Source organism: Malurus melanocephalus, unplaced genomic scaffold (assembly GCF_030028575.1).
Source record: "Malurus melanocephalus ecotype Western Australia unplaced genomic scaffold, MMel_1.1 scaffold_19, whole genome shotgun sequence".
Classification (NCBI taxonomy): domain Eukaryota; kingdom Metazoa; phylum Chordata; class Aves; order Passeriformes; family Maluridae; genus Malurus; species Malurus melanocephalus.
The window spans coordinates 4,516,050-4,529,037 of record NW_026623251.1 but is presented as its reverse complement, the minus strand read 5'-3'; the positions used below and the strand labels follow the sequence as shown (position 1 = coordinate 4,529,037).

General features: G+C 34.9%; 1 protein-coding gene across 3 annotated transcripts in view; it reads left to right on the top strand.

Annotated features, from left to right (window-relative positions):
- STRN (striatin) overlaps positions 1–12,988 on the top strand; it is a 64,091-nt gene that overhangs the window by 34,147 nt on the left and 16,956 nt on the right. For 2 of the 3 annotated variants that reach the window (XM_057389784.1, XM_057389782.1), the window contains exons 6-10: positions 2,869–3,004; positions 4,825–4,960; positions 8,655–8,765; positions 11,043–11,129; positions 11,687–11,830. In XM_057389784.1, coding sequence (XP_057245767.1) covers positions 2,869–3,004; positions 4,825–4,960; positions 8,655–8,765; positions 11,043–11,129; positions 11,687–11,830 — 614 coding nt within the window. The remainder of the gene's footprint in view (positions 1–2,868; positions 3,005–4,824; positions 4,961–8,654; positions 8,766–11,042; positions 11,130–11,686; positions 11,831–12,988) is intronic. The other variant, XM_057389785.1, reaches the window with a different exon arrangement.

The following is a 12,988-nucleotide window of genomic DNA, read 5'->3' as shown; positions in this document are numbered from 1 at the left end:
TTCTGCTTTTTTATATTGTTTGGTGAATGACCCCCTAAGAGAAACAAACTAACCAGTTGGAAAGCTAAYGAAACAAGCAGGCTTTGAATTGCCATCAAAGTACATAGCATAAATTAGCTAAGGCCAGACATTTTTCTTTAGTGCATTTTATGTTATTCCTAAGTGTTGATGCTGACAGTATTATCCAAAATGCATTATGCTTGTATGCTGTTAAAGGATGAAAAATAGCTGAATTATTAAATTACTTTTGATTCAACTGCTGGTTTATTGAGGTATAGTATAGCAGCCTGTCAGCTTGAAACTTTCTTTCTGTAGAACATTTTGAATAGTTTAAATAATTCTGTCACTTCTGGGTTGTTTTTTTTWTTGGCTCTTAAGAATTCTTTCTTGGAATTTGTGTCTTAGCACAAAAAAATCTTCTGTGGTACAATGCTGACTATACATTTTTTGTACTGTGSAGGAGTTTTGAAATACATGATAAATAAGCTACCATGTTTCCCAATGCTTGAGATGCCATTTACCCCGTGTAATTGCAGATATATATGATTATGTATATATATTTATCCTTTCCACTAAAATGTATAATAGTTAATAGGATAGTTGAAATCAGAGCAGTTAATCAAAAAAAGATGTAACCTGTTTTGGTAGTCACTTTGAACTTTGAGTGTGTGAGATCCGGGTTTAAGAGCAAATGAGTACAGAGGCAAGTCTGCATATGAAATACWGCAAATACTTGGATCTGTAGAATATCTGCAGGATATCTATTTCTTAATAACAAGTTCTGTTAATTAAAATTTTATATTCCATGTTTGGTATTAGTTCATACATTGCTGTTTAGTGGAGTATAGCAATAGTCTGATTGCCTTTATAGATCATCAGCCATAGTGTTTTTACATGACAGTTTTTCGCATGGCAAAATACCTCTGAAAAAAACAAAAACAGTTGTGGCTGGATGATTTAGTCAAGTAAAAGCAGACGAGGACTCTCAGAATTTGCTGAAAGTCAACAAGTTAGTTAAATAAAACATTACAGATTTTCTTATCAAGATTTTTCTGTCGGAAACAGCAAGCCAACAGTACTGTAGGATTTCTGTGAAAATGTATATTACTGTAKATTCATGAGGTGTTATAGTCTGCCAAAGTAGTGATTCCTTAAGGAAAAATAAAAATATTACATAGTCTTTTCAGGTTTGTCATAGAAACAAGGGTCAAATACTGCAGAAAACAGGTCAAACTGGGAACATGTTTAATATTGCTCTTATCTAAGTTAAGATCTGGAAAAGTAGAAAAAATAATCTCAGAAAAACAAGTGTCCAGGAAAACATACTGTACATTATGGTGTATTATACTGCTGTGTATGCAGAATTTCTAATGGCAAGTGATGTCTGTATAGTTTTTTKGGGGCCAAAAAGGTGAGTAAGTGAAAAAAAGGAGAGTAGCAAATTGTCTTAATGAAATGCAGGTATACTGGGGCTATGAAGAAGCCATTCCTGCTAATTGTGTCATGTAGGCATAGAACTGCTTCAGCAGAGACTGCAAAGAAGGAAGTGTCCTGCTTCTCATGCCTTATTACACATCAAAGCTTTTGCCCTTGGATGCTTTCTGGAACAGACCTTTGGAAAGTGTTAYAATGRAACGCTGGAATAARTGGGTGATGGACAGATGATCAGGTGTTTGCAGTTTACAAGGCCTTACTGCATACATGTGTTAGTTGAGTGAACCTTTTCAAAGGGGTCACAGCAGAAGCAAGGCACTTGCTGGCAATAAGGGTGACTGCACAAGGCAATTCAGAGGKACAGTTTTGAAAAGAGAGAGGGAGAGACTTCTGGTGTTTCAGTGGTTCTGAGAATCAAGATGATGTGCATTTATTGATGAACTATGAAAAACGGACTACTGATTAAAGGTAAGAAAACAGTAAAGCTTGTCTTCACTGCTATATGGCTATCTAAAGAACGTAAAAAATCTAGAAATACTAGAAGTAAAAAAACATCTAAAGGTTTTAGAAAGAAGTAATTGTAGCAGTTCAAAATGAATAAATTTTGTTCACCACTATGTTATAGGAGTTGATGGAGAAGTGCATCTTCTGTGTAGAAAACAAGAACACAGATAATTTTAGGACTGCTTTATTTTTACTCTTGTCAGAGTTTTAATAATTGTTACAGTCCTGTTTCTTGCATTTTTCCACTTTAGTTGTTAATATAAGAACCCTTATGCTTCCTATTCTGAGGCACTGCCTAAATTTCTGCCAGCACAGTCATAATTTTACCCAATTGTCATCCATTTCCCTATTTGTTTAATGTAAATATAAATATTATTTAGTCATCAGTCATGTTTTCCTGTTATAGTCTTATGGTGGCATATCATGTCTTAAAAACAATGAATGATAGATCCAGAGTTTGGTGTTTCCCAGCAAGATGAGGAGCACCAGCTGGCAGGAGCAAATACTTTCTGTACCCTGATGTACACGTGGAAACCTGGCTTGGTAGCTGTAACTCWTGTCCTTGTTGCTGACGCTTTCTGTCATGGCATAGCAGTATTGATGTTGCTTTTGGGCAACTTCAGATGAATGTTGCTTTCAAATGCTTTTYGAATAAAAAATTGAAGTGTCTGTCCTGGTAATGGCAGCCATATATGAAGAATAATTGTTGGTTCTAATAAGATAGTTTTGCTGGTTCTAATAATACATTATATGTATATTTTTTTGCTCTTTAGCCACAAGAATTTTTACCTGTTAATATTCCATTTTTACTTGTAGGCTTGTTTTAGTCTTATGTGTTGTTGGACCTAATAATACAGAACAGACTGGTAATTGGAAAAGTGACTTCATTGTGATTTCTTTTGTCTCATGATGGTGATTGTTGTTGTTTAGGAAACCTGACTTGACTGACTCTGCCTCTCTGCTAGAGACCTTCAAGTTTCTTGAAAATGCAGCTGCAGACTTYAGCGATGAAGAAGATGAAGAAGATATTGAAGGAAGAGAGAAAACAATCATTGATACTGCAACAGTGAGTGGAAAAAATAATTGAAAAAGTTATGAAGAACAGAAAAAGKGAGATTAATGAGGTGCCTATAAGCAAAGCAATGACTGTGTATGTACACATGCAAATCATTAATGCATCTTTATGATGTTCTGTCCAAGCATGTGTGCATAAGAGGAATTACATATGCATTACTGAGTTTGTGAATACAARTTAAACTTTGCCATCTTCATTGCAAGTTAGAATAATTTTTTTCTAAAATTGTCTCTTTACTATTCCATACTGACTAGTATTTTTGATATGTACTGAACACAATTTTTAAGGYTTCAGATGTCTTTTTTACAGTTTTCAGCTTAGTTTGAAGGTATTGTTTATAATGTTGCATGTCAAAAATGATTCTTGAATATTTATTAAAAAACTGTTAATATTAAAATGACTTGTAAAAATTTGTCTTAGAGTACTCGAATACACTTAACCTTTATAGCTTGTGGAAGAAGAAGTGTAACTGGAAGAACTCTAATGTAGTTAAACTTTTTTGTTTGTTTATTCAGTCAAATGCCTTAACCTCCCTTGTGATCTATACTTTGCTATATGATTTGGTCATATGACCACATAGATACATGSAAGTCAGTATTCTTTAAAATTAAAGTTATTAAAGAGAAGTGATTTATGTTTCCTAACAGTTGAAACAGATAAGAGATGATGGATGTGATTGTTTTTATGGTCAGTTTTAAGAATAAAGACTAAAAAACGGATTCGTTTAATGCACTTTTAAAGGGGATCTTTTAAAATTTGTTCCCGTCATTCGTGGATGGTGAACTAACGTCTGGGACTCTTCTGTTAGATCCTGCATAATACAGTATGTTCACTAAGCCTGCTGAAGAAATGAAGCTTGAAGTTTAGAATTGCTTCAGGTTTAGAAATTGGTTCACTGTATTTAGAGGACAGAGTCAGTCATCCTCATGAGCTGTGGGATGTTTGCATATGTACTGAAGTCTTTTCAGACTGACCCTTAGCAAGGTTCCAAGTCAAAACATTGTGATAAATGTAATTTTTCTATTTCTGTAGAAATAGAAACTTATGCTACAGTTTTCATGTATCATGGCATCAGTTTACCTGTTGGTCAAATAACTGCAAAGAATCTAGTTCGTTTTTCTTATTGAAGGAAAAGTAAATTTTTTGTGAAAAACTTACAGTGAGATTCTTCGATAAAACATGTATTTTTTTCTTTACCAGAGTTTGCTTTTGATTCTGAGAGGGAAATGCAGTTTAAGCATGAAAGCAACATGTTTAAATAGCAGTAAGATCTGAGAAAGCATTCAGGGTGGAATGATTTGCTAAATCTAGCTAAATTAGATCTTGAGAGTTGTGGGTTTTGAGGTTGGTTTATTTGTTTCCTAAATTTGTGTCTTGTTCCACATATAGAAYGATTTCAGAATTGAAGGGCATTTTCAGAGAAGCGAGTTTGGTTTTGCTGAAGTGTTCTACAGCATTCTTGTTTTTTTTGTTTGTAGGTTTTGTGTGTTTTTCAAAAASGTTTTAAGAGAAAGTTTGTACATTCTAGTATTAAAAGAAAGATAGTGGTCTAGATCAGTCTAGGTTTGGTATCCAAGTGATTGGTTATTGATGGTCACAGGAAGAAAGCGCTGCACACAAGTTTCATTTTCATGTGGAAGTTTGAACRAAGTCTGCATACTATTCCAGATTTGCTTATTAATGTGTACTTTTCTGCYTCCTCTTCAACTTCCTGTTTGGATTTTGCAAAGAGGATGAGGTAGTACTGCTCAGATTAAAGATGTGTGTATAACTTAATTCAGCTTTTTTTTCTGTCCTTTCTGACCTTTCAGATTGTAAGGAAAAGAGTGCTGTCTGACAGCAGTGAAGACAGAGATACAGAAGAAGCTTTGAAAGAGTTTGACTTTTTGGTTACCTCAGATGATGGTGATGGGGAATCGAGAAGTTCGGGAGATGGAACAGACTGGGGTAAGGAAATCTGATGGATCRTACCAGGAGAAAACCAAAATGTGCTAAGAATATATTGTGATTGATCAGTTGATTTGCTGTGATCGTGACAGAGATCTCAATCAATTTTGATTATTTCTGTAGTAAATAATTGGCAGAAGTCCTCTTGATATAATATTCTGGTTTTTTCTGTATGCTGCTTTAGAATAAGGATTCTTCAAGGTTTCYGCCTCAGTCATTTTTGCTTTTCTTTAATTCTAAGGCAGATAGAATTTAAATTTTATGAGTGGTATTTCATTTTGTTTTTCCAATGACCCATGCTCATGAATAGCTCTGATAAAGCTGTATTTTACATTTATGATATGAGAGTTATTGTGTCATCTTTGCTTTCTCCCACTTCGATGCAGAGAGTAATGGGAGTCATAAAATCCAAATTAGTTATACTCTTATTGTGGTTAGTAATTTAAATATTATGAACTCTTCAGTGCTCAAACTTTCTTTTATAATTTAGCAGAATAATATAATTTTAAGTCCACTAGCCACAGAGAGATATTCACAAACTGCTCTCTGTCCTTTGAGGTTCATGTCCTGCAACCCAGGATGCCACTATCCACTTTACCTTGACATTATTCTGCCTAAACCCTTGGTGTAGAGAAGRGGAGAAAGMGGAGAACTGGTTAAATACCTTGATGGGAAGTTGTTTCATRCTTAAGCTGCTCTGGAAAGTCTTAAGGATAAGTAGACACAGARGGAACTGTTGAAGATGATGGGAAATGATTGAGCTTTATAATGGAGCTGCAACTGTGACAGACTGATAAGCCATGGTAGCTGTGGCTCCATGCGATCTTTCAGCTCCAAGACTCTGTGTTTCACTGAAGCTGTGTCCAGCTCCTGGTTGGACTCCCAAGTTTCTGCTCAATGTGGTGTAGTGTCTGCTTAAGGGGATGTGTTGTAATATTATTAGATAGAGCAGTCAGCATTCTATTCACTGAACAAATTTAGAAATGCTATTCTTTTTTACAAAAAAAATCTTTTCTGATATTTCTCTTTAATATTAAAGTTTTATCCATTTATGCTTGGTCAGTGTAGCTATGGCTTGTGTCACCAAAAAGGCAATAAGCTGACAGGAGCTTTTTGTTCTCAAATTCACACTTCTGGTTTATTTTTGCTTTCATTGATGATGGCAAGTACAAGTGAGCAGAAGTTTAGCGTTAAAAATAAACTGTTATGAAAAGTAGTAGTTTCATTTCTAGAAATGAGAGGGGATTTTTTTGTGGAGGTATTAATGGTTTTTCAATTACTTGTTTCACAATCTGTGWCTTTTATGGTAACTGTATATAAGACTAAGCTTCTTCAAGGAGCTGCCATTATAAATGATTCAATGAATTTAAGTGGAACTGTTAAATGTAGTACAGTAGAGGGATGTTGTGTAGTGAGGGATGGCAGCGCACAGAGGAAATTCTTTCTTCATTTTGRATTCCAAGTATTACTGCTCAGTTACAGTAATCTGTTGAACCCATTTGGCTTGAAAGGTCCTCAGATGTTTTCTGGTAGTTTTTAAACTATAAAGCACTTGAATAGGCGTAGTTCAGGATTCACTTCTGAAGTTGAACAGTATCTGTGGGACATGCGGGAAGTATGCTGGGACAGTCTGTAGAAAATTAATATATTGAGTGTTTTCCTGGCAATGGCACAGTCTAATAAAAATCTATTTTAATTTTTTTTTTGCTGGAGGAAGGAAAAAATCTTGTCCAGCCAGGGAGGAAAAGCATGATTAAAGCTTTTAACCTAACCCCAGAAAGACAAGATACTTGTTTCTCTGAAATATGATTTTCTCATATCTTTTTTGAATTCTCTATGCAGTTTTTACTCATTAGTGGTAATTGAGTCATATGCCTTAAGAAGACATGTCTTAGTCCATAGACAATCTATTTTAGAGTCTCTGTTCARCTAATACTTACTTTCATAGCTTTTCTTAAAAGRTKTATGCTGCTGARCCTTGTCTTGAGTTAATCTSTCATTCCATGAGTATACATAGGATYGTGACTGAAGGGTTCAAAGGAGTGAGAGATCACCTCAGAAAGCATCTTCTCCCTCTGTTAGGCAAATCTGAGCAGAGTCAGGCTCTGTTTTCTCAAAATTTGTACATTAGGTGGTTACAGRCCACACTAAGATGCCTTTTTTTGCCATCCCTGAACACTCACAGTAGTCTCAGCCCCTCCTTGAAGCTCATATGCTCCAGCTGCCTGAACCATCTTAGTGGTTCCCTTAAGACTTGCTACACCACACCAATAGTAGGTACTTAGCGCTGTACCTAAAAGGTTTCTCAGTTTTAAAATATTAGACTGATACAGTACTCAGAAGTGTGGTCTCACAAGTGCCCAACACAGGGAACAGTCACTTCCCTCACCCTCTTGGTTACATTCTTRTTAATACAGCCCGGGATATTGTTGGTTGCTTTTGCTGCAAGAGTATGTTGCTGAATCCTGTTGAATTTGATATTGGTGGAGGATCCCTAGGTCTTTTTCAGCATTATTCATTTTTAACAAGTCAGTCACATTAATAACCCATGTGTGGTTTTTCTCTTCTGTCCAATCATAATGACTCCTTCAGAATGTGATTGATAGTGTTGTGCTTCCTCTACTGACATTTAAGTTCTGCAGTTTAGTCTGAGGATAATTTTATTATTGTTCATATTTTAGAAGGTCTAGAATACCTTATTGATGTAGAAAGCAAACTTGGTCTGAAAGCAAGTAGTCTTACATAATAAGGTGGAGATTTTAATGAGAAAACAAGGCAAAAAGAGAATGCATTTCAAAAATATTGGAGATGTAATGGTCATGAAAATAAATATATATGAGGAAAAGCTGTATTGCCTACCCCCTCCTCTCAAATTATTTTTCTAAGCTGCCTCAGGATAATACCCATACATGGAAAAAATTACTTGGGAGATATGAKCTCACGTAACATGTTTTGCTAAAAATCTTCAAGTACTGTACAATAGGAAGGATACTTCTTTTTCTGTATCATGTCACAGAGGAAGCAATTTGAGGGAGATGTTTAGGAAAAACTGAACCAAACCAAAAACTGGTTTTTTTGGTTTTTTTTTTTTTTTTCATTAGGCATGCTGAAATGTTTTAGACTTTTTTCCAAGGATTACTCTCTCAGGCATTCACCTTTTTGTGAAATGTCATGGCTTTAGTGCTCTAAGAGTTTATTTAAACCGTGATGATATGAATACTGTGTTTCAAAATGATTTAAATGTGCTACTGCTTTGTGTAAATGACAACATAGCACAAAGACAATAAAATGAAAATTTGAAATGCAGTAATGCAACGTCTGAGTTGTAAAGTTATGTTGATGAGTAACATGGCTGTTTGTTCTAGATATAATTCTTTCCCTGTAGGAAAGAAAAAACTGAAAAATATGTCCTGATTTATTGTAAAGTAAATRCCATTTACATTTATGGACAGCTGTGTGCTTGGTTATAGGAATTAAATACGTGAAATTTCATCTCAATTTTTTATTAAGAAAATTCTGAGCAAATAGAAATGGAATGTGAGTAGCAGTTTTACAGCTTTCACAAGCTTGGTGCTATTTCTGTCTGTTTTAAATAAAAGACAAATGCCATTGACAGCAGCTGTTGCCTCCTTCAGTGGAGATCACTTGGTGACATTATTGAAAAAGGATGTTTCATTTGTTTCACTTTGTTTAGAAAAGGAAGACCAGTGTCTCATGCCTGAAGCCTGGAATGTCGACCAGGGAGTTATAACCAAACTCAAGGAACAATACAAAAAGGAGCGCAAGGGGAAAAAGGGGGTGAAGAGTAAGTGGAAAACATTGCACCTTAAAATCATAAATCTCACATCTTTCACACCCTTAATTCTATCTCTCTTTCAATGTTTTCCTAAAATTACTTACTCTTTTACTTTGCTGCTCCTGACTGCTTTCCTGTTCACCAGTTCTCAGGGGTTGAAATTAATGACAGACAATTAAGTTACCCAATAAATAGTTGGATTAGAAATAACTTTTTCCAACCAAGGGTTGGGTTAGGTAAAAATTCTTGCTTTGAGCATGTTTTGTACTTTCGTTATTCAGATATTTAAATTGTAAAAGGCATTGGTTTGATACTTCACACTTTAATATAGTTCAGACTTCAGAACCCTTTCTTAGCTGGAAACATACCAGTTTCACAGGAAGAGTTAAAGTCTGGTATATAAATAAAGAAAGAAACTGGAAACTCTTGAGTATCCTGTTAGATGACAGTGGGAGAAAACAGGTTAATTTCTACCCCTGTTTATACTTGACATTCACAACATGAAAGTCATGCTGTCATCATAATTTGTTATGCAGGGCTCGAAATAGGAAGCAACTATGACCATCAGTTTATTTGTAAATCACAGGATTTATTTATTAACTTTCATATCTCTGGGATTAGCCTTTAAAAAAGTTGGGTATTGTTATCCAAACAAAAAACTGTGAACAGTATCTGAAATACAGTTTCTAGCCCTGTAATTTTTTTTTTGTTATATTTCTTGAAATAGATATGTTTTGTGAAATCAATGATTTTTGATAGGTAAGCCTTAAAACTTCTTGAATTGGGAGAGTTTAAAATGAAACACTGTATCCATGGCTGTGTTTCAAGTACCTAGCCATATTGAGAATTCATGTGTGAAAGATGTATATTAATAATATTGCATGTAGCCTGGTAAGAAATTTCAGGGATGTTTCTCCCTTTGTGGGAAGATGCTTATGAATACCAAGGAAATTCTCACTTCCAAAGAGATGTGCATAATAATGCAAATATGTCAGATCCTGGCATCATTGAGGCTGACTTGTTTTATTACTTTTTGTATTGATACTCTTGACAGCTGCTGCTCAGCAGTTGTTATGTGGCTGAAATTATGTTATCAAATAAAAAAACAAAACCTCTCTTTTTTTCCAAATTAAAAAATGGCAAATAATTACCATGCTTTAAATTTCTCAACTGATATTTTTGTCATTTTGGAATCACCTAATTTACTAGAAGTTAATTACAAGTCTGAAAAGAAGCTGAGCTGGCTAACTAAAGTTTTCATGTTTAAAAAAATTGACTCTGAATTTCCTTRTGGGTAAGATAGATAGGGCATGCCAGTATATAATTACAGTGAAAGTGATTTTTGTAACTTGTCTGTTATTTTAAAATATACAGACATGTTATGTAGTCCARTGTAAATAGCTGTAGAGTTAGATTAGCAGAAATTATTTAATTCAAGTGTTGAAATTCTATTCTTGGACAGCTTTTGTCTTTTTATTTTTGATGATAAAAAATAATTGTTAATATAGACATAGACATACTGAATTATGTTTTATGCCTTTGTGATAAAAATCATGATGTAAAGGCAGCACTTGGACGTCCAGTGCTCCTTCATGAAAATAACTGGTGCTCTATACCTTTTGGATTGATTTGATTGGTTTGATCTTGGGAGACAAAGTGGTTTATTGTAGCAGTGAAAGTAAGCATCTTTCCATGGACAAACCATCATTGGAAGGGCATCAATGCAGAAAAATTAGGAAGAATCAGGGCCTGTTTTCAGCTATTCATGATATTGCACGTAATGAAGAAGAATGTGAGGGAGGCTGTCTGGAGAAAAAAGAAGGGACTAAATAACATTTAATTTTACRAAGTTTGTTTCTTTGACTTCAATTTCATCATATATGGTGCTTAGCCACTGAACTGCTACTAATTAAAATACTGTTATAAAGCAGATATTATAGTAAAACAATCTTGCAAAATCTTTAGTGTTTTTCTGGATTGAGTAATGTTTTGATGACAGACAAGTTAAATACAATTTAGTTTATTATCAGTCATTATGGTTAGGGTGGAGAAAGTAGAGTTTGCAACTGCATTAGTAAACTCATGATTTTGCAAGGCTGTAGTAAACATTCCTGTGAAGTAATAAGAGAATAGAATCATAGAATGGTTTTATGAGAGAATACATATATTAGAGTACACTGCTGTGTTAAAGCTGCTTAAAAATAGCTGTATTATTTACTGGTCTAGGAAAAAACATAATGGACTATGGGTAAGACATTTTCCCATTCTTAATTAAACTTACAACAGGAAAAACTACCGAAGATATGTTTCAGCCTCAATCCTATATAAAACAGTCAAAACAGGGATGTGGGAAAATGATGGAGCAAAGCACAGGTAAGTGTCAAGAAGGGCATGGGTCTTCACCATATGTAGCTTCAGGAAGTAGGCCAGTGAATCCAGTTGCATTTGTTTTTTAATATAACTTTTTGATTATATAGTTCACGATATTACACTACTGCACAAATAAATTTAAATTATAATGTTGTCATAAGAATATGCTGCACAAAGTATCTGATGCACAAATTCTAAAATATTTACAGATGTCAGCTATTGTTTTGGCGAAGTAAATATTCTAATAATCTAAAAATGTAAAGTGTAACTCAGTTGGCGGCATTCTTCAGCATCCCGTACAAGTAGCACTATGAGTTCATACATATGGGGAAAATTGTGCATTCACAATTCTCAGTTGCTTCTATCACTTTCCTCTCGAAATTCATTTCATGCTGGATGATTAGTTACTGCTGAAATAAGTGCTCATTAGTTTTTCTGTGGTAATGTCATAATGCAAGGTAGGATCCATTGTTGCATGTGCTGCTGTAGCATATCTGATGTAAGTAGTGCCATCGTGAACTATGCCTAAACCCTTTAATTTTTTGTTTTTTTCTGGTTAGGGCCCAACAGGTCAAAGCTGCAAGATATGCTTGCAAACTTGAGAGATGTTGATGATCTCCCTTCATTACAGCCATCTGTTGCACCTTCTTCTAGGCCCAGTAGCTCAAGGCTCATTGAACATGAGATAAACAGGACGGATGAAGGTAAATATTTACAAAGTGCATACACCTTGGTAGAGAGTGGCTGTTTATAGTTACTTCTTAAAAGATTATCCTCTACGACTTTCCAGGCACTTTACAAATTCTGATTCAGTATTGTAAGTTCTGTCTAAGTGTGATAAATGACATTTTGATTCTTCCATTATGGTCACTATTAGTAAGGTCAAGACACCTACCTAAGTTCAAGTCTTGGCTGAATACCTTTGAGCACGATGGAAAACACATAATTTAGCACTTAGTGGCTTTGTAATATGACAATCCTAAATCACTTGCTTTTGTTTGTGGTCAAGCCTGGCAGACAAGTGTGGAATGTAAACTCTGAGGACAAAAGAGCATCTTTTTTTCTTCCTATTAAAATAATTTTAAAAGTATGTTTGTATACATACACACACACAAGTGTGTCCTTTTCTTCCAAGTGCAAAGATAGAGGGTCTGCAGGTAAACACAGATGCCTTACTGTAGCTTTTAAAATCATGTGGTGGTTGTGAATCATGCAGAACAACTTGCAGCTTGCCAGTGTAYTAATTTTCATAATATGTTCCAAAAATTAAACAAAATTCTCTGAGTGGCTAGTCCAAGTATGGAAGGCCATGCGTGCATCTTTGTAATGAAGCACTACTGTTATGTCTGAAAAATGATAAATCATGTATTTGATTCAATATTTGAATTGCTATAATATAGATCATATAGATAATATAGTAACATATGGTATATGAAGCTGTATTAATTTGTCAAAGATAGCAGCCTTCSAGGACCTAAAGGGAGCAATAGAACTGGAGAGGGGGCTTTTTACATGGGCATGTAGTAACAGGACAAGAGAGATTGGTTTCAGACTGAAAAGAGGGTAAGTGTAGATTAGATATTAGGAAGAAATTCTTAACTGTGAGTGTGGTGAAACACTGAACAGGTTGTCCAGAGAAGCTGTGCATACACCCTCCCTGGAAATGTTCAGTGCCAAATTGGATGGTGCTTTAAACAACCCCACCTAGTGRAAGGTGTACCTGCCCATAGTAGGGGGTTGCAGCATGCTACTCTCTAAGGTCCTTTCCAAACCAAACCATTCTATGATTCTGTGATATCGTGTGCTCTATTAAAATGGTAAATATGTGTTTTGAAAAATGCGCAAAACATGAGTTCTGCTTA